A 27,818-nucleotide genomic window follows, 5' to 3' on the forward strand; every position below is an offset into this window, starting at 1 on the left:
ATCGCTTCTCGGCCTTTTGGCTAAGATCAAGTGTAGTATCATCAGTCAGTATGGGAGCTGTATCATGAGTGCACTGTTGACGCACAGCTGTATCTCTCTGTCTCTGGCTGGCAAGGGTTGTTGTCAAGAATTGTTGCTAGAGTGCAGAGGCTATGGGTGTCTGGATAGGGGAGAACAAGTTTCAGTTCAACAAACAGGTAGCAGCTGAGACTAGGAGAACCTTTACACAACTTTGTCTTGTTTGCTAATTGCCTCTGTTCTGCAGCAAAAGGCTTTGCTTACCATTAATCATCTTAAGTCATCTCTTGGATGGACTACTGCAACATGCTTGAAGATAATCCAGAAACTACAACTAGTCCAGAATGCAGGTAGATTTGCATACACATCAGTATGACCATGAAACATGAGCTGCACTAGTTCCCAATAGACTTTGAAGTGAAATTCAAGGTACTGGTTATCACCTCTAAAACACTACATGACAGAGGACCCCTATCTCCAACAGTATCTGCTCATGGCACACGCTCTACAGGATGGACATGTTTCAAGTCCTTTCTTAAAGCAACATTATGTGGCAGGCCCCAGCAAATGTGCCTTGTCTGTTGCAGTACCTGCCCTCTGAAGCAATCTCCCTTCCAATATAGAGTTGGTTCTAATTTTCTGGCGTTCAGAACAGCATTAAAAATTTGGTCCTTTCTTGGGCATTGGGGTCAAGTTGACTGGAGTTTTTGCCTGGAGGAGTATAAAATAAATTGGGGTTTTGATCTCCTTTTAATATCTGTTGCTGTTCTTAATTATACGAGATTTGTTGCTACTTACTTTATTATTGATGGTACAAAACCCACAGTCATGACTGTTCGAATTGGGCAGCCATAAATAGAGTGTCTTCCCACCCATTCTATGAGGCCAATTTTGGTGAGAATTCCTCAGATAGCCATAGATTGTTTTCTAGACCAAGAACTTAATATCAGTTGCTGTGTTCCATTGATCCTGGGTACCTCCTGATCCTTACCTGGGACACATGATTCCATTTGTGTCCTTTATGTGTTTGCTTCTTTCCCTGTCTTATCCAGAAAATTTACTGCTCCTGTTATGTTGCAGTATAGAAAATTTCTCCTCAAACCCTTGTACCTTCTTCAGTAATAATGTAACTTGGGCTTATATTAGATATAATTTGGGTTCTCTTCATGTAGTGGGATTAACATTGCATATATTTTAGGGATCTTCATAAAACCTCCTTCACTGTCTTATGTTGCTTAGTCTCCCTGCATTTTCCTCTTGCTAACCACCCACCCCTCTCTTACTGTATTTTTCTCTCTATTTTCAGATTCTAGTTTCCTTTTATGTTCCCCTAAAGCTAAACTGTTACAACTAGGTCAGCAGCAACGAATCCTCCAATCACACACAATGGGCAATCAACAGCAGTCAGGAATAGCCAATGAGAGACATCAGTAAGCAGTCTCTATCTCCATCTCCTTGACTTTTCCATTCTCTTCTTCCACCTTTTTCTTTTCAATTTCTCATGAAAAACACCCATTTGTTCTCCTGCTTTGAACACTCAAAATGCAATCAACTAATTAAAAACTGTGGCAAACTTTTAAGATTTAATTAATAAAATCATATATAGAACTTATTCTATTACTAGTCAGGAAAAAATGGAACAATAATAATTAAAAAATTGCTGTAAATGGAATATAACATAGCTTTTATAGAATTAGTGAGAGTGTGCAGAAGAAATTATTTGGTAAATTCAACTAAAAATACTCTAAATCTCATTTCCACATAACGTAAGATTTTAAGAAATCCTCCCGCATAATACATCTACTGTGATACATATAATGTCTACCCATAACATATCACTTTGTCTAGGGCAAATAAAGAAAAAAAGTGCTTTAATGGGAATACCTGTCTGGTTTATGACATCAGAATGGAATCTGATGATAAAACACACTGTTAAAGAAGAAAAAGTGGTTGTACCAGATGATTCATCCAATGAAGCAAATACACTTACCACTAAAAAAAAAACCATTTGGACCATTGAGTCATTGTTGAGCCAAAATCATCAACATGAATCATCAGATGTTTCTGTAAAGGTAAATAGAATTTTTCTGTGAAATATTTTGAAAATAGTCCTATAAAACTTTCACACATTTCAAAGTTAATTTAGTAATTTAGTTAATCTTGTCTGCAAAGCACCCCCTTCATGATTTGTTCATTCCATCCACATTCTGGCTACATTTTGTCACACAGGACTATATAGATTTTTTTTTAGATTTGTGCTTGAAAGAAAAGACAACAACTCCAAAGAAGCTGTTCTGTTCCAAAAGCAAATGAAACCTACCATCTTGAGAAACTGTTCTAACAACAAAAATGAATTTTGCTTTCTAAGATTATAGAAATGTGAAGTGAATAAGAAATTACATGTAGTCATCATATATTACAAATTACAAGTAGTAATCATATACTACAAATATATGATGGTACAATCTTCTGTGTTTTTGTATTATTAATAAAATGTATTAGTAGCAGATACTCCTTGATTTTTCAGAATCCACTTTTGCTGCATAAGGTAAATCTCAGATTTCTGCTATGGAAGTGATCAGTTTACTTGTATAAGGTGACTAACTAAAATTCTCAACAAAAGCCTTCTTAGGTAATACTAGAGAAGAATAATGAGATCTCTTTAAAGTACATATTCTTCAAATCTTTAATCAGATTTTCTGTTTTATCATGCATCTGTTGACATTTTTTCTGCAGAAATTGGGATGGATTTTTTTTTCTAAAAAAAAATCAGATATTTGGAATCGTGTTCATTTAACAGATACTAAGGACCTTAGTGATACATGGTGATAATTTTTCAATTGACATGAACTTTGGGAATGATAGCATAATTCCAAATGAACTGTGCAGATTGAGTACTGAAGATAATAAGCTAAGAAGTTCATTTACCTACTTTAAAGTGAGTAAAACTACTGTGCACAAATATTAGAGCAAAGAAAGATGAAATAATAATTCAAGTTCTAAAACTTATTGAAACTCTAGAATATTGCTGTAGTAAGCTGTACTTTTTCCCTTCAAGTTTGCATGAAGTCTTCAATTCTAAAGTTAAAAAAAGCTTCACCCATCTTCCTGTACATTTATTAATTACATCTATACCATGTTTTCCTGCTCATTCAAGACACCAGCTAAAGCTTTTTAAACCAGAATGTAACCTAATACAATGAAATGTTATTTTATGGACTAACTACGGGAACAGTTACACAACTGATAGAATGAAAAGTAGGGACAAGGGAGAACATCTACACTGTTGCCTTATTGCCATATAAAGGATTAATGTGGTTTGATTTGAATTTTTTTTTTGCATATAACTGGAAAGCCAAGGAAGACAGAAAATGTTTGCAAGTCCTGGAAGCTACCTCATCACAAAAAAACTTCCAAATAATATCTTGCAGAGGTTTTGTGTATGTGTTTGTATATGTAATTTTTATGTAGGATTGTTAGGAAACTGATTTATAGATTAACATTAGTACATAAAAATTAAGGTGCTCCCCTTTTTATTCATGGAAAACTGATTGCCTCATCTTTTCTCTGCACCCTTTGATTCTTTCTCTCAAAAACTACTATATCCCCTTCTATTATTTTATCTTATGGTGGAGATAAATGCCATTTTGATCAATAGATATATTTCTGTTGCTCCTTTTTATTCTTACTGATTTGAAATGTCTGAGATATAGGGAGGATGGAGACACTGAGATTTGTTGCATCTTGCTATTGGAAGTGATTCTGATAATCATTTAGCACCAACTGAGAAAATGCTTCTAGAACTGTTGGAGAATATAATGTTATGTGGACAAAACCTAGACAAAGGAATGCAGGAATAATTAAGAGAGAAAAAATGACAGTCTTGGTAAAAGGGAAAGTGTGAGAAAGAAACTCAAATTATTCCAATGTACAAGAGTACAAAAATAACTTTGAAGAAGGAATGCAAGAACTATTAAGTAAAGATGAAATTAACCAACAGAGGTAAGAGGGATGAGAAGGAAACATAAGATAACACAGTCTTGATTTGAGTTAGTATAAGAGGGAGCAGAAGTTTTCAATATTATGTTACTATATCTTCCAACAACAAAGTACAATTCTAATAATCATTATGAACTAATGTACCTTGAAGGATTGACACCTGTCTTATTCTACTTGGTATAAGGAGTCATAGGGTTGGCTTTTAATATTCTGTTACACTTTACAGCAGTGTTTTTCCAAAAACTAGGACCCAGCTGGAAAATAAGTCCTAGCATGATTTTGCAGAATGCTCATAATATACGCCCTACCCCAAAATAAGCCTGTTAAGATTGGCAGCCAATGGATGCATTTAGTACCATATTTTCCCCAAAATAAGGACTAACTGGAAAATAAGCCCTAGTGCATCTTTGGAGCAAAAATTAATATAAGACCCAATCTTATTTTCAGGGAAACATGGTTAGTACCCTGGTAATCCTTGCAGTTTCTGTTTTCTGATCTGGTGTATCTCAAGGGACGAAGAGTGAAGAACAGTACCTCATGTTTATTGCATCCACAGATTCTTGACTAATGGCTCTATTCAGGATGTCAAAAGATGCCTGAAGGCTTTCCGGATAATTTTGCATGCTTATTTGTAAATAAATCATTTGTATTTGCTCTGATTTGGATACAAATTGGGCAGAATTAAGTGAGGTGACAGAGGTGATGTATTCCACTATACATTGTGCATCTTGTGGTACTTAAAGGAGTAGATAAAGTCTTCATAGTACCGTACAAGGTCTGCCACCTATTAAATTTATGCACATCTTGTGTCCTTCTGGGTTTCCTGGAAGTGTTGAGAATTAAGGGCACTGGATAGAAAATTCCAGTTGGTAGTTATGTGGAGAGAGTGATTAAGTCCTTGGTTGCTTCAATCACAGGATTTGATCCTTTTCTAATCTACTTTGGCATCTATATGAAATAGGTGATCAATCATTAGCTTGGGATAAAGCATATTGGTGGTACATTGCCACCTCAGGATAGGCTGGAAATGTTGTGGAAGTCTTGAATTGGTGTCTTGCATACCCACAGAGACTGGATAGAGAGATAGAGATATAGGCTAACTCTGGCCAGGTGGAGTAGCTGCTCCTTCATAAAAAAAAATTTCTATCTAATATTGACCATGAAGGAGCTGATCTGTGACTTGAGTGCCCCCTTGTTCAACCAATAGGTATAAAAACTGTTCTTCTGGACTACTGCAATATGGTATATATGGGACTATGTCTGAAGATAATGACCAAGTGACCAATGGTTTTTTTTTGCAGTAATTAATATTATTATTGTTACTCATTAACATTTTATGACTTATTGGAATTTATGGTTTTAATTCTGTAAATAATATAGATCAAAGTCTGTATTTACTGGGGTGGTATATAAATGTTGCAAAACAAACAAATAAACAATATATTCTTTTATTCCCAAAGTAGTCATATCATTAGGCTGGTTAATAGTGGTATTGTCGGTAACAGAAGTTACAGTCTAAAATGGGTGGTGGGTGGTGGTGGCACAAATTCGCGATGTTTTGGTACTATGATATATAAACAAATAAGTAATTTCTTGATTCTTGTTTCACATAATACATGTAATGTTTAAAGCAATCCAGGATTGTAATGATAAAGGAAGGTGGTGGGTTCTGAAACTGACAGATAGAAAGGATTACCTGAAGCTATGATGGCTTATCCAGGATCATGCATGATATAATCTTTGATCTAAAAGCCTGAACATGCAGTAGCAATTTCATATATTACTCCAGTTTTAAAAGATGTTGTTGTCTTAAAATGCTATACCTGCTTGGAAGATTTTGTTACAACTCAATACTACATAGAGTAGAAATTCGATTTAATCATCACTAAACACTAAGGGATTTTTTTCCAGCCAAAAAGTGATAGGGATTAGACCGTATAGCAACAATGTGAAAGGAAGCAATAAACTATCTATTGTGTGATATAATGCTAAAACATCCACTAGGACTAGGAGAATGATTGATGCTGGACAACTCGATACTGTAACTTTTTATAAGAGGAATGCACCGCCTTTTGAATCCTCATTCTTTTGAAGTGTGAGGAATTTCAGATATAACAGTACAAAGTTACTGCTATAACTATTTGCAATAGTTATGAACCTGAAGAAATATTGAACTGCAACACAATGTTGCAGCATAGATAAGAGTTTATCTAGTGGTTCTTCACTTAGGACTGTTTGCTTAATGACTGTTCAAAGTCACAATGGCACTGAAAAAAAGTTACTAGTACTTACAGCTGTTTGCAGCATCCCCTGCAATCACTTTGGAATTGCAATTTATGCGATTTACAGTTGAGTATCCCAGAGTCACATGATCACAATCTGCGACTTTTCCAACTGGCTTCCAACAAGCAAAGTCAATGGGGGAAGCTAGATTCGCTTAACAACCACAATTCACTTAACAACGGCAATATTTCACAGACATGGCAAAAAGTTTGTAAAATTGGGGTGACTCAATTCACAGACTCTTTAGCAACAGAAATTCTGGTCTCAACTGTGGTAGTATAAATCGAGAATTACTGTTTTTCTGTCACGATGCCAAATTAAATTCAATAAGCAGCCTTTAGGGAGCTGAATTTACTTTTTTGATGTAAGATAAAAGTCTGCATATTATTTACCAAGAAGTCAGTTCAATCGAGATCAATAACCTTTGCTTATGTGTATTAAGAATTGCAAATATAATCAAAGTAGTTCAGCAAATTCATGCCATATGCATGCTGAGAAGTTGTACATAAGCACACCAGCGTGCCTATCGTCCCTATCCAATTCGTACCCATTTACTGTATTCATATTTATGTTAATACTTATACCTGTTTTTTTTTTTACATGTTTGACAAACTAAATAAAATTATTAAACATTATTATTAAATTTTATGCAGTTTTTGAGGCTCTCATCCAACTTGGGATTTATTGAAGGTAAACACTTTTCAGCCTATACAAGTCCTTGTGGTTTTAAAAATTATTTCTCATGCCATCGAAAAGCTTTCACAGCAGGGTCTCCTTACGACTACGAACCTGTGGGGATCGTAGGCTCACTAAAACAGCCATTTCGCGCTTTTCCCGCGGCGTAGAGGAAGCCAGCGACTCCCCCCGCGGAGGAAAACAGAAACGCTTCAGAAAGCAGAGACTACGATTCCCAAAGACCTTTGCGGAAGGGAGAACATGGAATGGCGAACAGGGCGCGCAGGCGCACTCCTCGGACTACATTTCCCTGGGGCCTGTGCGCGCGCCGCCCAATATCTCTCCGGCGCTGGGCCGAACAGCGCATGGGGCTGGGAGGGAGGGGGGAGGGCGACGGGCGACGAGGCTTTGCCGCGGTGACGAGCAAAGTGTGTGCCCGCCATAGTGCTAGCAGCCGCCGGGCCGCGGTGCGTGGGGCCGGGAGGAGGCCGAGAGGGTAGCGGCGGCAGCGGCGGGGGCTCGAGCGAAGGGGCAGGTACGTAGGAGCTGGGCGAAAGGAGAAGCAGGCCGGCAAACGGGGATGGTGACAGGCGCAGGCCGGGCTCGCCGTGCGGACCCCGCCGAGGCTGTTCTGAAAGCCGAGCGGCGCTTCCCATGTGTTTCCAGGTGGCCCCTCAGCAGTCGCGGGACTGGGAAGGAGGCGGGCTGGCTGGCGAAGGAGAGGAAGCGGGCGAACCTGGCCCGTCTCCGCTGCATTGAACCGAGGTGGTAAAAGGCGGGCGGGTGGTTAGCCCGCTTCCTCCTCCTGCCTGGTACTTCTGGTCGGTTTAGAAAGAAAGGAGTTTGTGCCCCTTTGCAGGCGCGGGAGAAGAAATGCACGTCAGAAACTACATGGGTGCAGTCCAGTGTGAAGAAGCCCCAGGGACCCACCAGGGAGTTTGTTTCCGAATGAGGATAGTTCTGTGTTGAAACCGAAGCCTTCACCTTGGATACCCTCCCTGTAAATCACCATCCCTACAATGGAGGAAGGGCTTAAGGGAAAAGCTACCAGACTTTGGAAAGCTGGTTGTGCTGTAGTGTTTTCTGTTTTTTCCCTCTCTTGCTGGGCTGGCTTGCTTCCCTCTTTGGAACCCAGTTTAGTTTTGTCTTTGTTTTACCCTCTGGTTTTCCTTTTCTTCAGTCCCCTTAGCTATCAGCCCTGAGGACTAGAAGCAGTGTGCTGCTCTGTAGCTTTCCTGTAAAATCTCCAGAAAGAGTTTGCCTGACAGAGGATTGTCTCTCCCCTGCCACCCTTCTTCACCGTTTTTCTCTGGGCTTGAACGTATTTTGACTTAGGCTATAGCTTCAGGAGTTTTTGATATCGGAATGTAATCCTGAAAGAAAAACAATAGATTAAAAAACCCACCCCAGCATGTGCAAAATTCATTTTTCTTGCTGAAGAATAGTCACCTGCAACCCTCCCCTCCTGTTTATTACATGTATGAGGAGGGGAATTCAAAGCAGCCCTACCACATGGTGCAAATTGACACTGGGAAGGCCCCATGCTCTAGTCTGTGATAGTGGACTCTTCCTAGAAACAGAATGGTTGATTTCTTGTATGCTTTCGTTATCATGGACCAAATTGGTGGGTATGGAGAAGTAAGGATTAAGCAGTTGGCCTAGAAAGCAGGGAATTCTGAGTTCTAGTTCCACCTTAGGCATGAAAGCCAGCTGGGTGACATTGGGCCAGTCTACCTCACAGGGTGGTTGTTGAAGGAAAGAGAGGAGGAGGAGGAAGTGTTTAGGTATGTTCATTGCCTTGGGTTATTTATAACAATGATAAAGGTGGGATAAAAATCAAACTACTGTCAAGATTGCTGAGGTCATGGAATGAATTGCAGCCCTTAGGGCCTCTTTTGCTGGAGGTTAAACTACTCAGTTCATTGGTTTAGCACTTTCCAATTCTGTATTCATAGGTTTATTTGCCTTCCTGTTCTGTATAAATGAATAAGAGTAATTCTGTTATCCAGAAGAAAATTATGCTGGTTTTGGCTAGAATTTTTGTCTAAATGCCAGCTTTACACTGCTGATGGTGGCCCTGTATCTGGGATTGCCCTCTGGTAAATTCCTTTTGATTTTTTCTTCATACCGGTAGTTCATTGAGAATTGTTGCAACAATCCCTATCTATTTGGTAATATTAAATGCTTAATGTTTGAGAGAGATGCATTAAAAAAAAAACTTAAACGCCCTTACATCTAATTTATCAGAGGTAGCCTGTGTCAAATGGTGTTAAGAGGTTTTTTTTTAATTTTGTTGTCCCTAGTTGACTAAATGGCACCTTCAGTCATACATCTATAACAGTAGCATATGGAAGTGAACTTTCATCTTCTGCTCTTCCCACCTTCCTTCTCTTTCTTGCCCCAATTAAATTTGTCCTCTAAAGTCAGTTCTTGATTTATAGACAACCCCTCCCCCCCAATTTGTACCATTTACATTATCCTTTTCATAGAATCAATAGCTTTGTGTGAAAATATAATTGGAGAATTGGGAAAATAGCATACAAGTAAATGATGGTGAATCGGAAGCCTATATCTTGTGGGTCAGATTTATCGCAAAGTCTTTTCATTTATCCTGTAACCTTTTCCCATTGGCTTCTCTATCCTTCTGGGTGTTTTGGGGGGTCTACTTATTACCACCCAACCATTCCCTGGAGGGAAGTGCAGATTTTGAATGAATAGATTTACAGAGATTTGAAGTACTGTAGGGCATTGTAGTGACACTTGCTGCTAAACTCTTTGACTGGACGGCCAACTCATTAAGATCTCTCTTATTTTCTATTTCTGCCTTCTAATGGCTATCCATTAGGTGTTTATTCCCTTGCTGATATTGTGGTGTAGTCTGATTTGCCCTAAATTAAAAAAGAAAAACAAGTCATAGGGAACACAGATCACTTTCTCCTGTATTAAGTATACAGTATTTGGTCTTCAGTGCGAAATATTGAAACCCAGTGCTGCTTTCATTTGTTTGATTAGTTTTAAGTTGAGTCTTTTGCCCATAGTAGAATGTCACAAAATGGAATGTATTGTATTACCTTCCTATCGCACACATCCTGTGACATTAGCTAAATGTTTATGATTATGTACAGGAAATGTTATAATAAGGGCTGAATAATCCATGGTTATGTTAGGGGTTGCTGACCACTGGATTGATGCTGGAGTGTGACTGTTTGGACCATTTTCAGATGCAAATATTTACTTTCAATTATTAGTGTAAGCATTTCATTACAATGTCCTTGATTGGCAAAATTCTTTTGAGCAAAATGAATTGAATGCTTGAAATAATACAGTTTGAGTATCAGTGATTGGCAATTTCATCTTGTTAGGTCGCATAAGTGGAGCCTTCTTCAGTTTGGTGCAGTGCTTTGCTATTGTAGCAATATTTTTTTAGAAATGCTATTTGTTAGTGTTTAAGTACCTTGCTAGGTTTCCTTCTCCAGCAATGAATAATAACTTGTGATACTTTACTTCATTTTATACTGGCAGATATACTGAATAAAGGAATGTACATATAAAGCTTGCTAGTTATGTAATAGCTTGGTCAAAATATTGTGTTATACAGGTAGTCCTTGACTTATGACCATAATTGAGCCCAGAATTTATGTTGCTAAGCCAGACATTTGAGTTTTGCTCCATTTTACTACCTTTCCTGGGTCAGTTAAGTGAATCACTGCAGTTTTTAAGTTAGTAACTTGGTTGTTAAATGAATCTGCCTTCTCCATTGACTTTGATTGTCAAAAGGTCGCAAAAGGTGATCACATGACCCTGGGAAACTACAACCATCATAAACAGGAAACCGATTTGGCAAGCATCTGAATTTTGATCACATGACCTTGGGGATGCTATAACCATCATAAGTGAAAAACAGTCATGTCACTTTTTTCAGTGCTTTAGTAACTTTGAACAGTCACTAAACGAACTGCTGTTACTCAAGGACTACCTGTACAGGCTTTATATTTATATTTGTATTTATGGGTGTGTGATAATTTTGTTGTACAGTACATTTGAAACTTTGTTCTTGTTATGATTTTTGGAAGAGTTCTGCCTAAAAATAATCTGCATAGTGTACATTTTCAGTTAGATCAGATACTTTAATTACATACAGTACAAACAAATAATGTAACCAAAATTATTATATCTATGGGCCAATATTATGTAGTAATTGGATTTACTTCCTACTTTCAAATCTGTTGTGTGTTGGAAAGAAAGGATAATTAAGCAGGTTCTTGGAAAGAAAATGAATGCTTTAGTTGGAGAAGCAAAGAATTCTTCTGCAGAGATCAAAAGCAAATAGTTATAGTTTACAACAAGGTTCATTATCTAGATCACTGTGTGTGCATGCACACACATTGAGAACAACATCAGCGGCTCAAAACTCCAATGGTTCATAGGTAGTCACTCAAGACAGATTAATCTGAACACTGTGCCTGTATTGATTACTGGAAAGCCTATGACTCAATGCCACACATATGGATCTGTGAATATTTGATGCTGTATAAAGTCAACAAACACTAAGGACCTTTCACAAGAATTCAATGGGACTATAAAAGACAACATTAGAATTCAACTTGAGGCAGTTGACACAAGTGGCTATCAAGTATGGCATATGCTAAGGTGATCATCTAAGTGAGGACATTGGACTGTTTATTCAGACTGAAGGAATCTGGCCAAATGGTAGTCAAGAGAAAGAAGATAGTTAAAACTGTTGGGTTGAAACTACCATTGGTCCACATAAGAAATATATAGACCAGCCACAAGTGCCTAGATATCCCAGTTTCATGGAAATCATGATGAGAAAGCAAGGAAGACAACAATATCCAACTACCTCTGAAGGATAAGTTAGGTCCCTAAGAGCTAGGAAGATCAAGTTTTTCACCATCAGGCCAAAGCCCTGCCATCATCAGATAACCTGCTGCATATGAGCTGGTCAAAGAAAGATATGGACGCTACCAATGTGAAAACCTAGAAACTCTTTCACAATTTATGAAAGTTTCCACCCCAAGTCCAAAGCCCAGAGACTGTATACCAACTGGAAAGAGGGTGGGTGGGGTCTGGTGAGTGTCAAGGCCATTGTCCTGGATGAAACCCAGAGTTTGCAGGAGTACAACAGTAAAATGGCACTCAGAGATGAGTTGCAGAGAGAATTCCCGAGTCAGTAGCAGACATGGGAGGAAGATCAAATAGAGGAAAAAGCCATAGCAAGCAGTGGTGGGTTGCAGGCAGTACAGGCGTACCGAAGTCTGACCGGTCCGGTCCAGTGCTCCGGAGGGCCCACCCGCACGCCCGAGCTCCTTACCTGTCCTTTAGGCCTTTGGCGCTTCCACGCACGTGCATAGCACGTACAGTGCCTGCCCAACGCTCCACTAAGCAGCTGGAGCTTCGTGGAGGCTTGCGGAGGCATTGCAAGCAGGTACGATGCATGCCCGCGTCATGTGTGTTCATGTGGGTGACGCCGGGCCCGTTCCAACCGTACCGGTTGAAGCGGGATCCGGAACCCAACACTGATAGCAAGCCAAGAAAGACCCTACATAGGATGTACCATTGACAGATACCTGAGGTAGTTGACACTGGGAAATTCTAACAGTGGCTGGAAGGGGCTGCACTAAAAGACACTGATCACAGCAACACAAGAATAGGCATTCCGCACCAGATCCATAGAAGCAAGGGTCTACCACACTAGACAGGACCTGTGGTGCAGATTATTCAGAGAGGCCTCAGAGACAGATTCCGAGATGCAGGCAGAAATAGCATTCACTGAACAACACAACCAAGTAGTGGGCATTGTGTACAGAAGCAGCCTCCCAAGTCCAGATGGGAGATTCCACATAGGACTGTAGAGAATATCAGGGCTAAGATCTTGTGGGACTTTCAGAGCCAAAGAGATAAGCAGGCATTGGCCAAGCAACCAGACATCATGGTAGTAGACAAAGATCAGAAGATGGCAGTGATGATAGATGTAGTGGTGTGAAATGACAGCAACATCAAGGAGAAGAGGAAGCTGGAGAAGTACTAAGGCCTGAAGAAAAAATTAGAGAGGCTGTGGAAATTAAGGAAAAAGTCCTACCACCATTAGATGCTGTGGCTCCAACAGATCCCAGAAACAACATTAGATTTCTTTGTCTAAAAGAGTTAATACTAAGAGTGGTTAAGATACTATGCAGAACCCTCAAACTCTCAGGCTCTGGTAGAGGACCCAAGAATGAGGAACATACATATCAGTCATATGGGTGAGAAATTCCTTAAATTTGCAATTTAAGTGAATCCCTTTACAAACATATTTTGAAAATGATGTATGCGTATGAATATTTTTAGAAGAAACAATAAGATGATTCATTAAATGTTTATGTTGTTCCAGTGATCAAATCTTATAAATTAAAATTCCCTCTATTTCCTTGTGACACATCATATATTTCTGAGGCTTGGGTTGTATGTTCTTACAGCTACTTTATTATGTTTCATCAGATCTCTTGCCAAGTTATTCATCACCATTCTTTTCTACCTAGAAATATGTGGTTGATGAAAAAATAGTTACCAACCTGGATCATTTTGAAGGAGATTGCAGGCTTTTGGGAAGGCTAAAGCTGTCAAGAGGTATAATGGATGTATGTTAATTTCAATATTGGAGGCAATTTATGTCTCAGTAGCAATTGCTGAGAAAGACTATATACTATGTTACTTGAGGGCTTTCCAGTGTCATCTGGTTAAGGCACCGTAGAAGCACAAAGGGTTAGATTAGGATTCTCAGATTTTGTGGTGTCACAATCCCCTAAAATGATACATTAATTTGTTTGAACCTTCCTAATGAAAAAAAAAAAAGCTACTCCTGAGTAGTGCTGAGTGCTAGCTGACAGTTTGGTATTGGATGGATTCCTTATTCTTTTCTTTATTCCAGTGGTGGTTTGCTGCGGGTACAGCCCAGTACGGCTGTACCGGCAGCAGCCTGGAGCAGTAGAGAGCATACCGGTACGGTGGCTGGTTTGGCTCACCTGCCTGCCTGCGCTCTATAGCTGTATTTATGCCAAAAGGCACACTGCGCACACGTGTACAGTGTGCAGTGCCAGCACGAGCCCTAACAAGCAGCTGGTTTTTACAGGAGTGGTGGATTGCGCAGGCGTGCGCAGTGCACGTCTGGCACGTGCATGAACAGTCTGCGATCAGCCTACCGGTAGCGATGGTAAGAGCAACCCACCACTGCTTTATTCCCTTATATACTTAAAATGAGCCCTGCCAGAATTTGATTCCACTGCCAATTTGTCCAGAAAAGGAAGGGCTGAGTTCTTACATGGCTTTGGAAGTTGTGGATGGAGCTTTTGGGAATCAAAATCTGGGATGCAGGTCATCATACTTAACACTGGCTTTCATCCAACTAAATATCATTTTCAACCCCAAACAAAAGGTCTGACTTGGATCTCTGTTTTGGATTTTTTTTTGAGCTTTGTCAATCAAAACAAAGGGAGATTTGTTAAATTAATTACTCTTATGTTTACAACTTCCTTTATTTGGTTGCATGGATAATATTTAACTATGTGGAGTATAGATATATTTAATCCATTAAACCTTAAACCTATTTTCTCATTTGATGGAGCTGAGAAAATTTTTGAATTCTGGTGCCTTTCTGTTGAAATACTTTTTTTCGAAAATAAAACATTTACAAAGATAGAGCCATCCTTATCTATCTGTCCAAATTAGCGTGTGCTCTAATGGGTTACTATCTCTTTGTCCGGTTTACCCTTCCTGTGTTGGGCAAAATATTTACGTTCCAGAGGAAAAATATTTTCCTTGGTCCCCAGATAACTTGCTGTGGGCTGATTTCACTTACTTCATTCATGTTCAGTGGAGAAAATTTCTAAAATCTTTTGTTCTGAGAGAATTGAGAGTTGAGGGTAGATTGAAGAGATTAAAAAGAACTATTAACCCTTTGTTTTTGAGTGATGGAATGAAAGCGAGTGTAGTTTATAAGCCAAAATTTTATAATCTGACACATTGGGATTAGAAATCACGGCCATGACTCCTAAAAGCTGTAATTAGTTGTAATTTTTTAATATGGGAGAAAGGGAACTGATTACAAATATGATTGGAGGGTAATCATATTAGCTGCTTTGTATTTTAGTTCATGTAAATAACATTAAACACAGTTATTGTCTTGGTTTCATCTTGAGTGGCACCTCATTTGGAAATGTTGGCATATGGTGTCAACTGCTTATTATAGAAGAGAATACTGCTTTAAAAAACATAAACAAGCTGAAGATCTTCGTGATTAGTGCATACAAAGATATTTTTAAAATGTATGTCTTAACTTCCCCATTTTCAATTGTTTTTATAAAAAGTTGGTGGATTTTGAAATCTAATGTTTTTTTTGTGTGTGTGAAAATGAATGCAATAAGAATTGAGGATGTTTTTATCTCATCTTAATTGCTTCTCTCTTTTGTTTAGAGTGAGTCATGACTTCATGTTGTGAGCTTGTAGATTCCAAGGCTGAGCTCACTGCTTTGCTAGAGCAATGGGAGAAAGATCATGGCAGTGGACAAGACATGGTTCCCATTCTTACCCGGTAGGTGTGATCAAGTATAATTATATGGAATATGTTGTGGAAATGACACCATTCAGAAGCAAATCTCAATAGGGCTTAGTCACAGGTAAACTTTTATATAATTTCATTTTTATATTCTGTTTACTAAGCTTGTGCACATCATTTGATAAGGCAGGTATCAATTTTCTGGTTATGCAAAAGTATCTTCTGAGCACGGAAATTTCATGGTCTGAAGACCTCAGGCAGTCTTGAAACAGCCCTACCAAATGATTTGCATATTATAGTCTAATACACAAGCTTTGAGCAGTGTGAAAGTAACAGAAAATAACAGAAAAGCAATGGACTGGTTTTCCTGCTCTTTACTTTTCCTGCTCCTAGTAACATTAGCTATCAACCTCCCCTGTCCAAGATTTGGCAGCAAATACCAGATTTTTTACACTTCATAGCTAAAATTATTTCTTTGATTATACAGCAGAAGACTCAGACTCAGCTTGTTTGAGTGACAAATTGTGTCAGAAACAAGAATAAAACCATACTCATGAGTTGATTACCCACAGCAGTTAGAAGATGTAAATTCTCTTATAGCCTTAGGATTTAAATGAGTGACTTCTTCCTTCCACTTTTTCAAATTAATGAAGATGTAGGATAGTATTTGGAAATTGTGAAGTTGTACGTTTATTGTATGTTTACATGATGGCTGTCTTTGGCTTGAGAATTGCCTCAAAGCCTCACAGTTCCTACCTTATCACTTCCATAAGTAGCAAAGATGACATTATTAAACTTTCAACAATATGGAGAAATTATGTAGATCATGGACATTTCAAGCATGTTTTTAGATGGATGAATTAATTAGAGAGCATAGTGTTTGCCTCTTTTTGCTGAAATGTTGTTAAATATAGATAGTGATCATAAAGGTAGATGTCACTTGACTATCTTAGCTTACAATAGCAGTTGTGGCACTCCCAGTTACCATTGTTAGGTGAATCCTGCACATATGCAATATCCTGCAGTCACATGATTGCCCTTTAGGACCTATTGACTTCCCCATTGACTCTGCTTGTCAGAAGATGGAAGTGGAAGTCTCAAATTGCAGTTATGTGACTGCAATGCACTGCAACTGTAATAATTAATGAAATTTGTATGCAACCCATCTCGCCATCAAGCAACTCTGTGCCATTGCCAAGAGCTCAAATCATGTAACTCTGTGCCATTGCCAAGAGCTCAAATCATGTAATCATGCAAATGTTGCAGTGTCCATAAGTACAAGTACATCCCTGTTCAGCACCATTGTAACTTCAAATGGTCATTTCAACAAGGACTGCCTGTAATGTTTTGATCTTATGTAGTCCAATTAAAATCTTGGTTAATCATGGTTTTCTAATTTTAACAATTGAAATGTTAAAGAGAAATACAAATTGGTTGTGTTTTTTTCTGTTTCTAGAATGTCAGAATTGATTGAAAAGGAAACAGAAGAGTATCGCAAACGAGATCCAGATCCATTTGATGATAGGCATCCCGGTAAACTGAGAAGAAAGAATTTATCTTTCTTTATACATCACCTTAAACCATATTTTTTCTATCAGAATTCTACCAAGGAGCAAAGTATCACAGTGCTTCTCTTTTGTATCTCTCTGAATTAACTAGAGAATTGGTAGAGTTTTTTTTTTAAATTAAAAAATGGGGCTAAGAAAGAAAACCATAAATAAACACCAGGCACATTTCATATGTTTTCAACCACAGTTGCAGAGATTAAGACAAAAAATATGTAAAATTATGGCTTACTACCTTTAAACAATCCATATAAATTAACTGATATTACTTGGACACCACATTAAGACATCAAGACATGATTCATACAGATAGTCCTCAACTTACAACCACAATTAAGACTAAAATATTTATTATTAAGCTGCGGTTATTAAGCAAGGCATTACATGACCACACTTGATTTTATAACCTTTGTTTTTGCTGTAGTCTTTAAGTGAATCACTGTTAATTAAGCAAGACATCTTATAATTTGTGACCTCTCCTGCCAGCTTCCCCATTGACTTTGATACTCGCAGGGGAAGGTAGCCCCTCAAATAATCTGGTCTCATTGTAGGTGATTTCATTAAATCAACATAATAATTATGTTAACAACAGCCTGCAACTAAATTGCTTTTTGGAGTTTCTGTAATTCTTGCTTCTTAAAATATTCCAGAGACATATCTTTATACAAATTAAAAATACATTGTAACTTACTTTAAATGTTATATGGGAGGCCTGGAACAAAAAAAATGTGAAAGACCTGTTTTTACCAAACAAATAGATGGTTTTTCAACTAATATAAATGTTTTTCTATAATTTAAGATATAGACCGTGATTGTACAACTGTATTGTAATTTTTTCACATACCCCAAAATAACTTGTTCTTATGTGTGTTATAAATATTGAATAATCAATATTTGTGGGAGTGGAGGTTTGTTCTTCAAACTTGTGGGTTGGTTTCCAAACGTTTCATTACCAGGCTAGTTAACAGCTTCGGTGTAATTTAGGGGATGTCAATGTTGGTGTCCTTCTGCTTATGAGGGCTTTGTGTGGTCAGTAGGTCTGGTGATGGGAGAGTCATATCAAGTGAAGGTCTAGTGATGAGTAGTGAGGGGTTCATGTGTGGGTCACATCAGGTGAGGGTCATTGGGAGTTGAAGTGCTGATTGGAGTTGTTGGCTGGTTGAATGTTGGTGCTGTCGGTGTTTGGTTTTGCAGTTGATTTGAATTCTCAGGGGTTCGTAGGCTGGTTGTAGATCATTGTGTCTGTTGATGGAATTACTTGTGGAATGCCAGGCTTCAATAAAGTCACAATCCCTCACAAGACCCAGCATAAGAGCTTCACCTGATGTGACCTTCCTATCACAAGAGCTACTGATCACACAAACCCCTTATAAATAGAAGAACACTAACACTGACATTCCCTAAATTCCACTAAAGGTGTTACCTAGCCTGGTAACAAAACGTTTGGAAACCAACCCACAAACTCAGAGAATGAACCTCCATTCTCATCCTACACCCGAGCTACAGACTGGACTTTTCATTAAAATAAGCTACTTAAGAATTATTGGCCAACAGTTAAGATTAGACGGCTTGTTTATAGGTTTATAAAATTAAAATATAATTTTACATAAATTTGTCAATACAATTTTTTTTACTTAAATTCAGTGCCAATATTTCTCTTCCATTGATTTGTGGGTGGAAATTTTTGAATTGCCAAGATATTCAATTAATCATACTTAACTTCAGTTAGCTAATGTGTTGTTTTACATGTTTGTTTTGTTTTCTCTGCATTGTTTCTACTTAGGTTTGCTAGTGAGTGTGTGGTCTATTAATGGATACTGTTGCCTGTTTGTTTTACAGGTCGAGCAGACCCAAAATGTATGCTTGGACACTTGCTGAGGATTCTTTTCAAGAATGATGATTTCATGAATGCAGTGGGTTTGCCCTTTGAATTTATGTATAGATTTCTGCTTGGCAACTGGTAGCTTGTTACTTAATTTTTTTAGTCAAGATGCAAAAGGTGTGCTAACGGGTTCGTTTTGTTTTAGATTTGAAAGAGGAATGTAATTTCCAAAACTTTGTATAAAATTTGCCTAAGTCTTATTTATTCAAATCATGATGCAAGCAGTATAAAACGAGTCTTTTCCTTATTAACTCTGTCTGTCTTATCTCTGTCTACCAAAGAGCCCTTTGCCTCCATTGTATTTTTCAGAAAATTACAAATTCAAGGTGGTTATTGAAATTGAAGTAGACTCCAGAAAAACTGAAAGAATTTATGTACAATGACAAATGGACTAAAGCTCTAATTTTGAACCGTATATTTTGCAAAAACTGATAAAGACTAATGTATTGAAGAATTCAAATGCCTGGATAGGTTGCTATACTTAAAGATGTAATATGTGCAGCAGAATCCTGTGCAGAAGTGGACATAAGTGTGCACAGTTGAATTAAGTGTACTTAAATATTAAGTAAATGCTCTTAAAATTGCATTGTAATCTTATCTTTTCCTTCTATGTAATTTAAGGCTATCAAGACTTTTACAATGCTAATGGAGGAACCTAAACAATTCCATTTTTTAAAAAATGATAATAGTAATAAAGCATAATATAGATTTGAAAACTTTTTTTTCTGTGGGTGGTTTTTGGCTCGTGAAATAAAACTGATTTTTTCAAATTTAACTTTTCCCCAGCATATCTTGTCCTGAAACTATTGACTCCAGAGAGTCAGTGATCCTATTAATAAACATTGTAGGAGAAATTCAATTCAGATCCTTCCTTCCTTCCTTCCTTCCTTCCTTCCTTCCTTCCTTCCTTCCTTCCTTCCTTCCTTCCTTCCTTCCTTCCTTCCCTCCCTCCCTCCCTCCCTCCCTCCCTCCCTCACCCCTCCATCCCTCCCTCCCTTCAAAATGCAGCCTCTGCTGGACTGGCATTTTTCCTTTAAATAGAAAGGCATTCAGATCTGACATGTAACTTTTTCTTTCTTTCAGAAATAACCCCCCAATTTTTCTTTTAGCTGGTAAATGCTTATGTCATGACAAGCAGAGAACCTCCACTGAACACAGCTGCCTGCCGACTCCTGTTGGACATTATGCCTGGGCTGGAAACTGCTGTTGTCTTTCAGGAGAAGGTATGGGAGATAGGAAGATAGACCTAGAAGCAACATGGTGCAGATCTTAGTAGACTTTGCTCTGACAGTTTTGGGAGGCTGGTAAGAATGAATTCCAGGTGGCTGAAAACATTGCTTCTGCCACAGTCAGGCAATATATATAATACCAATTAATTGATTCTAAGTGATAGCTACCTTTATTTTGAAGGCTAAAATTCTGTTCATTTGCATGGCCACCCTTCTTAAGTAATTCTGGGCAGCTTACAGCAACAATAAAACCAATATCTATAAAATAACCATAAAACTGTAAGAACAATAAAATCCTGTACCTTAAATATTCCCTTGGGATGCCCCACAACAAGCGTCAGTTGCCCTCATTCCATATATACTGTAGAGAGATATAAACTGCCCAGAGCCCCCTCCCTGAGAGGGAGTGTTAATAAATAAGCCAAATAAATAAATAATAAAATAGTTATCTTTTTTTCTTATTTATGTTCATATTTATAGACATTTAAATTCATACATATAAAATAGTTCAATATTTCTTACATTCTCCGAGACTTGATGTTTGCAGATGTCAAGGCAAATAGAAAGGTTGTTTTTATTGAATGGTATTGATTTGCCAAGAGTTGCTAGGATTAGTGTTTCAGTTGCTTTTCAGCAGTTATGGAATGGCTGCAATCAGACACAATATGCTAAACATTCCTTTTTTTTTTATTTGTTGGTTTTTATGAAGGGAGGAACAGGTAGGAATGAATGAGTTAGTGCAGTTGATATTATGACGAAGAATTTTTGGCTTTACCTGGCACCTGAATGCATTCAGTGGGCCTTTTGTGTGATCTGTATGTGACCATACAGTCCCCGATACAGTTTGCAGTTAGTAGCCAGAATTGAATTATTTTTGCACTGAGTTTCTGAATTACATGCCAACATGGAGAAGAACTATATAAAAGCTCCTATGTATTGCCAGAAATTTTTTCATGCTTGATGGCAACAACTTTGATGAAAAATTATGTTGTTGTCCAGTTTAAAAAGTGCTTGTCCTTAGTAGGAAATCTTACCATGTAAAAAAATCAAAGAAAATGCTTAAAAAAATCATTCAGGATGTGAACTTATTACTTTAAATGTTGATCGTATCAACAACTTCATCTGCTTTTTTAATCTGAAAAGTTTCTTTTTGGAACAAAGCCCAGTATAGAGTATGGGACTTATATGTGAGTAGATGTTGTATTGGAATGTAAGCTGTGAAAAAATTAACTTGCCTATATACACCTCTCTTGTCCTGTCCTTCCCACCCCCTAATTCTAGGAAGGCATTGTTGAGAATCTCTTCAAATGGGCACGAGAAGCTGATCAGCCTTTAAGGACATTCGCAACTGGATTGCTTGGAGGTGCCATGGAGAATCAAGATATTGCTGCCAACTATAGAGATGAAAATTCCCTATTGGTAAACAGGAAATATCCATAACATATTGTAGACAAGTATTGAACATTTAGCCCCTGGAGTATTATCACAATGAATGTAGAAAAACTGCAGCAATGGTTGCATGTTACTATTCTACAGCAAATTTTAGAAATGTTCTTCTTTGCAAGTGGAGAAAATAGATTCATATATCAGCATGTTTGGTTTTGCAAGATAACTTTTCCCTGACTCCAGTTTCCTGTCCTTCCTTACAGTATTAGAATAATAATATGCGACCTTAAGTTTGCAAAACTGGTGTATTTAAATATTGAACGTTTGAAATTAACACCGGGTTGTTGGTTTTTTTTGCTCCTCTTCTATGTGTTTCCTTTTTGGAAAGTGAAGGGCATAATAATAATAGCTTTGAGTTTCTTTGGGCAAACTGATTTTGGTGTAGCAGAACCGTGTTAAAATGATGCATGTTCAACTCTTTATGAAAGGTGGCATTTGTCCTTCAACGTTTGCGAGAACTGCAAGTCATTGAAACCAACACAAAGCATGAAAATAAGCGTCCTAGTCCTCGAAAAGTGCCATCCGACCCCTTGCTGCCTCTAGATGAAGAAGCTGTGGACATGGATTATGGGGAGATGGCTGTGGATGGTGAGCAGGAGGAAGTGACGGGGGACATGGATATTTCATTTAACCTTGACTCAAATCACAAGACAAGTAGTCGGGTAAATTCTGCTGCAAAAAAATCAGGGAAGCAACACGAAAAAGAGAATTTCCGAAAAGCAAAACAAAAACTCGGCTTCTCTTCTGAACCAGAAAGGATGTTTGTTGAACTGTCTAATAGCAGCTGGTCTGAGATGTCTCCTTGGGTGATTGGCACAAATTATAACCTGTATCCCTTGACCCCCGCCATAGAGCAAAGACTGATTCTGCAGTATCTGACTCCTCTAGGGGAGTATCAAGAGGTAGGTTTAAAAAAGCAGAAGGATACATGATAATTGCATTTCTTTTGGGAAGAAATTACACTTTATTATGGAGAATCATAATCTGTTACGTTCAAGGTATGTTCTTACGCAGAGGCATTCTGCAAAGAGCAAAAGATAATCTTTGGAACTGTCTTTCCAATTAATTGTGCTTTGTTATGTGCTTGCCTTACAACAGGATGTTAATATTTTGATCATATTATAATACCCCTTTATTATAAATAAAGATACCCATATTATGCAGATTTCTTTATTATAAAGAAAAATAAATCATATTATAAAGAATGCATGTGTTGGAAAGAAATACTGAAGTAATATACCAGAACAACATTCTTACTCCCCTTCCCTCCCAGCTACATATTTTAATCTAAAAATACATAAGAGGGAATGGTTAGCTGCATAGTAAGTGGCATCCTCTAGATTATGTAGCACAGGGGTGTCAAATTGGTGGCCCGTAGGCCGGATGCTTCACACACAGGCCACACCCACCCCAGCTCTGTAAAGGAAAAAAACGTTGCGGCATGTCACGTTACATCAACCTGATGCGGTGAGTTTGACATCCGTGACATAGTAGAAATCTTGGTCAACCATACTTTGCATCTGGCTTCTTGTAGATTTAGGAGAAAGAAAATATTTAAGATGACCTTCTTAGAGTATGTTGTACATTTCCTCCAACAGTTGCTGCCTATCTTCATGCAACTTGGATCAAGAGATTTGATGATGTTCTATATTGATTTGAAACGGACCAATGATGTACTGCTTACTTTTGAAGCCCTAAAGGTAAGCAGTAGCATTATGAACTGTTTGTTCAGAAACACAAGAGGCCTTGTGGCCCAATATCAGTGTAATCTAATTGGATGCTTACTCTAGCCAAGTATTGCCATTGCTGTTTGGAAGGAAAATTATGGATACTGAGGTACTAGTCTGGAAGAAGTTGGACTGGTACTGACTGACAACTGGTATAGAAAGAGCATCAGCTCTGAATACTTACTTAATAAGGGGAAATATTTACCCCTTATTTCTGTTATTTTCCAGATCTATATTTTAAGAGCTATACAGTACTCCAGATTAAAGACAAAAGGTGTTTTAGTGATGTCAAGACTCACAGAGTTCTTATGCATATTATAAATTTTGAAATGTTGAACAGAAAGACTGGATATTCTAAACCTCCCCTCTCAGAACCTGCCTTGATCCTCTCACCTTCTCCTGCCTCCTAGTATGGCTTGTGGGTGTCAGAATCTGTTTTCTTGGGAACCTCTTACTTGGGATTTACCCCTAATCCTCTTGTGTGTGTAGGAGAAGTATTCTTTCACTCTGTAAACCTCTTTGCTATGCAGTATAGACTGCATGGTATCCAGAAGATTTGACTGTTCTTTTCTTTTTTCCTTGGTGTATAAATTCATTTCACTAACAAAGCAGCTTGCAAACTAATTTAAAAACAAATTGCTAACTGAACGTTTCTGATTTGCAATAGATCATGAGTCTTCTACTCAAAATATACAGATCACAATGAGTTAATAATCATTAAACTCATTATAAGTTAATACAGATACAGAACTCCGAAGAAAAAAATGTTCATACACATAGATACTGATTTTAAACTGAAAGCTCTTTCTGGAATTCTTGCTGATTTCAGTTCAGTCCATCTTGCTGAAGAGAATATTGTGAAATTTGTGCTTGGGAAAAGCATTTTAAATTTTGGTAGTTACCAGAAGACTGACATATACCGATCCTCAAAAAAACCCTGTATATTTAAATATGGACAATTATGTAATAATTATGGAATGCTTGGCGACAGAACATTACCTATATAAACTTTACCAAGGCATTTGAATTGGAATCTGTTCTTATTTCAATCACAGTTTTTCTTAAAGAGAGCAATGGAGTGAAATCTTATTCTTCTCCATTTTTCACAGGACACAAGAAAGAATATTTCATTTGTAGTGGAAAGCTTTGCTAGGTTAATTGTAATTTCCCTGTCTTGCCTTATAATTGACTGATTTTATGCATTCGTCTGCAGTATTTGGCATCTCTGCTGCTCCACAACAAGTTTGCAACGGAGTTTGTTGCTCACGGAGGAGTACAGAAGCTACTGGAGATTCCTCGCCCTTCTATGGCAGCCACAGGTGTCTCCATGTGTTTATACTATTTGTCTTACAATCAGGATGCCATGGAAAGGGTAAGAGCACATCCTGCCACCAGAGGCCATTCGCTTTGAAAAGGGCTTGCCTATTTCAAGTGGGGACTAGACTATTCCAGCTATCGTCACCTTTTGGGAAATCCAGCATAAATTTTGAGCGTACTTGTGTGATAGCTTATAACAGGATAATAGTTACTAGTAAACTGCTGAAGTTCAGAACAAGTCATCAATTAGAAACATATCTTTATTGAAAGGTGAGTTTTTTTGCTTGTATAGAGTATCCTGTTAATTTCAGCAGGGGAGACACATTATACATTTTAAAATTTGGCTTGAAAATGAATATTGCAGAGTCTCTGTACTCGAAGACAGCAATAGTTAAGGCACACACTTATTCATGTAATATAACATGGATTTTATCCGACTCTATTACAGCAAGGTGTATCCACTAGTTCTAAAGAAAGGATTGCACAGCTTTTGATGTTTTTTTAATTAGAATTCTGTGGTGTGTTGTTTTGGTTTTGATTGTTGGTTTCAATTATTTATCTTCCAAGCATAGATATCCTGTGTTCATGTTAACCACTTATTTATTTTTTGTAGTAGTGTTTTGGAATTTGGATGTATTCTGTATTTATATCATGAATGTTCATTTTTAACTTTGTTGAATTCAAGGGCTCCAAAAGATTGTAGGCTGTGTGTCATCCTTGTAATTAAAATTGAACAATAGATGCTATCCCTTTCATCACAGCACTTGCTGGTGGATTTGTCTACATATTGTTCCCATTACTAAAAGTACAAACGATCACAGTGTTTTCTTGTTCTGTAGGTATGCATGCATCCCCACGTGCTATCAGATGTTGTGAACTACACCTTGTGGTTGATGGAATGCTCTCACGCATCAGGCTGCTGCCATGCTACCATGTTCTTTTCTATTTGTTTCTCGTTCCGTGCAGTTTTAGAGCTGTTTGATAGGCATGATGGCTTACGGCGCCTAGTTAACTTGGTAAGTCTTAAAACTGTTGTGTTTGGCTTTTCTTAAGTACTTCATCATAACTGCTGCCTCCTTTTTTTTGGATGGCAAAGTTGAGTGTCATTACAGGACTGGCCTTTCAGCTTGACTCTGCTTTGTGTTAAACAGAAACTTAAGGTTGTGTACAGTTTCTGAGAGTCTTGATTGAGGCTTTAAGAGCTCCTTCAAAAGTTTCCACCAAACAATAATAATCTATATGCTGGAATCTCCATTTAGCCACCCTGTTCTCAAAGGCAAATGTGGCTTTCTGTCCAAAACCAACTTACATGTATTCCATTTAGATAGTTTATGTGATACTTTGGACAGTGAATATTCATACCTGCAAATGAGCACCTTATGGTTTTAGAAGGATTCCTTAGGTTGGTTATGCAAAAATTTGAACCAAATAACCAGCAAACTAAGAAGCAGGAGAGGTGGCTAAATGAACTTGCTAACTGATGTAACAATGAATCTTTAGATATTAAAAATAAAACTGTAGTAAGCCTGTTTTTTTCTTCTTCTTCATTTTAGATTAGCACTCTTGATATCTTAAATTTGCAAACCCAAGGTGCGCTGCTAAGTGACGATGAGATCTTTGCTAGCCGTCAGACTGGAAAACATACTTGCATGGCCATGCGCAGGTATTTTGAAGCACATCTTGCCATCAAAGTAGAGCAAGTGAAGCAGTCACTTCAACGCACGGAAGGTGGAATTCTGGTCCATCCACAGCCTCCATATAAGGTGGGCAGTAAATTGCTGGAAGTAATAAACCACTAGCTCTTGCCTTTTCTAGCGAACAAAGAGAGATATAAAAAAGTGTTTTCAACTACAGGTAATCCTCGACTTACGACCACAGTTGAGCCCAAATTTTTTGTTGCTAAGTGAAACATTTTTAAAATGTATTTTGCCCCATTTTATGATCTTTGTTGCCATAGTTGTGAAGTGAATCACTGCAGTTGATAAGTTAGTAACCCGGTTGTTAAGTGATTTGGCTTAACCATTGACTTTGCTTGTCAGAAGGTGACCAAAGGGGATCAAATGACCCTGGGACACGGCAACTATCATAAATATGAGTCAGTTGCCAAGTGTCTGAATTTTGATCACGTGTCTATCGGGATTCTGCAATGGTCATATGTGTGAAAAGCGGTCTTAAGTCACTTTTCCAGTGCCGTTGTAACTTTGAACGTTTACTAAATGAACTGCTGTAAATCAAGGACTACCTGTACATCTAATATAGCAACTGATATCACTTCTGGGAATACAAGGTCCTTACTGTGATTGTATTTGGCATCTCATAGACCAGGGGTCAGCAAACTTAAACACTCAAAGAGCCATTTGGATCCGTTTCCCACAGAAAAGAAAACACCGGGAGCCACAAAGGTCCTAACCAGAAGCTCCCTGTTCAATTCTGGAGCTGACTGGAAGTTCAGTTCCCCCACCATAGAGTCTCCTCCTAGTGCGGCATACTTTTGCCTCTACCTGTCATAACCGAAAGCCCTATCAATTGTGGAGACAACTGGAAAACCCTCCCCTTTCCATAGAGTCTTCTCCTGATACACTGTGCTTCTCCCCCCTCCCTCCCACCAGAAGCTCTTCTCAAAATTGTGGTGCCAACTGGTGACGGAGCCGCAGCAGAGGGAGGAAAGAGCCACATGCGGCTCCAGAGCCGCAGTTTGCTGACCCCTGTCATAGACCAATTTAGGGCACATTATTTCTGGGGCTGCAATTTAACTGTACCACTTTTCAGCTGGCTGTGAGGATCCAGTTCAATGCACAGGATCCTTGTCCTTTTTTACAGAAAGTTACCTGTAGAATCTGTTGAATTGTTTTCATTGATGATTTCGTTACTCCAAATTCTTCTTCGCAAAAGACCACTAAACCTACATTCTTTACAATCTAATAAACGGAAGATTTTTTTAAAACATTGAATGCTCTTGGATTTGCAATTTAAAATAGTGGATCAGGTCATTGGGTTTTTAAATATATGCTCCTGTTTTTACTTTGCGTTTTTATAGATTTTAAATTTTGTAGTTAGTTTTTGAATAGTTTTTGATTTCCGTAGAAGTAGATTGGATTTTTTTTTTTAAAAAACTATTTTATAAAA

The 27,818-nt window shown here is 38.0% G+C and overlaps 1 protein-coding gene, 1 long non-coding RNA gene and 1 pseudogene across 6 annotated transcripts in view; 2 read left to right on the top strand and 1 right to left on the bottom strand.

Moving 5' to 3' along the window:
• LOC148048015 (U2 spliceosomal RNA) lies at positions 1–98 on the top strand (annotated as a pseudogene).
• A 1,915-nt stretch (positions 99–2,013) lies between these two features.
• LOC148048016 (uncharacterized) lies at positions 2,014–26,468 on the bottom strand. The gene is made up of 3 exons (XR_015695918.1): positions 26,338–26,468; positions 20,505–20,598; positions 2,014–2,082 (listed from the first exon to the last, which is right to left on the bottom strand). It is a non-coding gene; the product is annotated as an uncharacterized LOC148048016 (long non-coding RNA).
• Positions 7,402–27,818, top strand: part of DCAF1 (DDB1 and CUL4 associated factor 1) — a 44,368-nt gene continuing 23,951 nt past the window's right edge. For 2 of the 5 annotated variants that reach the window (XR_015695917.1, XM_087709226.1), the window contains exons 1-11: positions 7,402–7,510; positions 15,445–15,562; positions 16,983–17,059; positions 18,931–19,004; positions 20,083–20,196; positions 21,484–21,621; positions 22,077–22,550; positions 23,247–23,348; positions 24,589–24,747; positions 25,532–25,708; positions 26,246–26,455. Coding sequence is in view for 4 of the 5 variants with exons in the window: in XM_087709226.1 (XP_087565352.1) it covers positions 15,453–15,562; positions 16,983–17,059; positions 18,931–19,004; positions 20,083–20,196; positions 21,484–21,621; positions 22,077–22,550; positions 23,247–23,348; positions 24,589–24,747; positions 25,532–25,708; positions 26,246–26,455 (1,635 nt within the window). In the remaining variant the exon portion in view is untranslated. Of the gene's footprint in view, positions 7,511–13,428; positions 13,603–15,159; positions 15,297–15,444; positions 15,563–16,982; positions 17,060–18,930; positions 19,005–20,082; positions 20,197–21,483; positions 21,622–22,076; positions 22,551–23,246; positions 23,349–24,588; positions 24,748–25,531; positions 25,709–26,245; positions 26,456–27,818 lie in introns of those variants that run through there. The other 3 variants (XM_087709227.1, XM_087709228.1, XM_087709229.1) reach the window with 3 other exon arrangements.

The sequence above is a fragment of the Thamnophis sirtalis genome, unplaced genomic scaffold (genome assembly GCF_051295495.1).
Source record: "Thamnophis sirtalis isolate CommonGarterSnake01/CBP01778 unplaced genomic scaffold, rThaSir2_p1.2 scaffold_3, whole genome shotgun sequence".
Taxonomy (NCBI): Eukaryota; Metazoa; Chordata; class Lepidosauria; order Squamata; family Natricidae; genus Thamnophis; species Thamnophis sirtalis.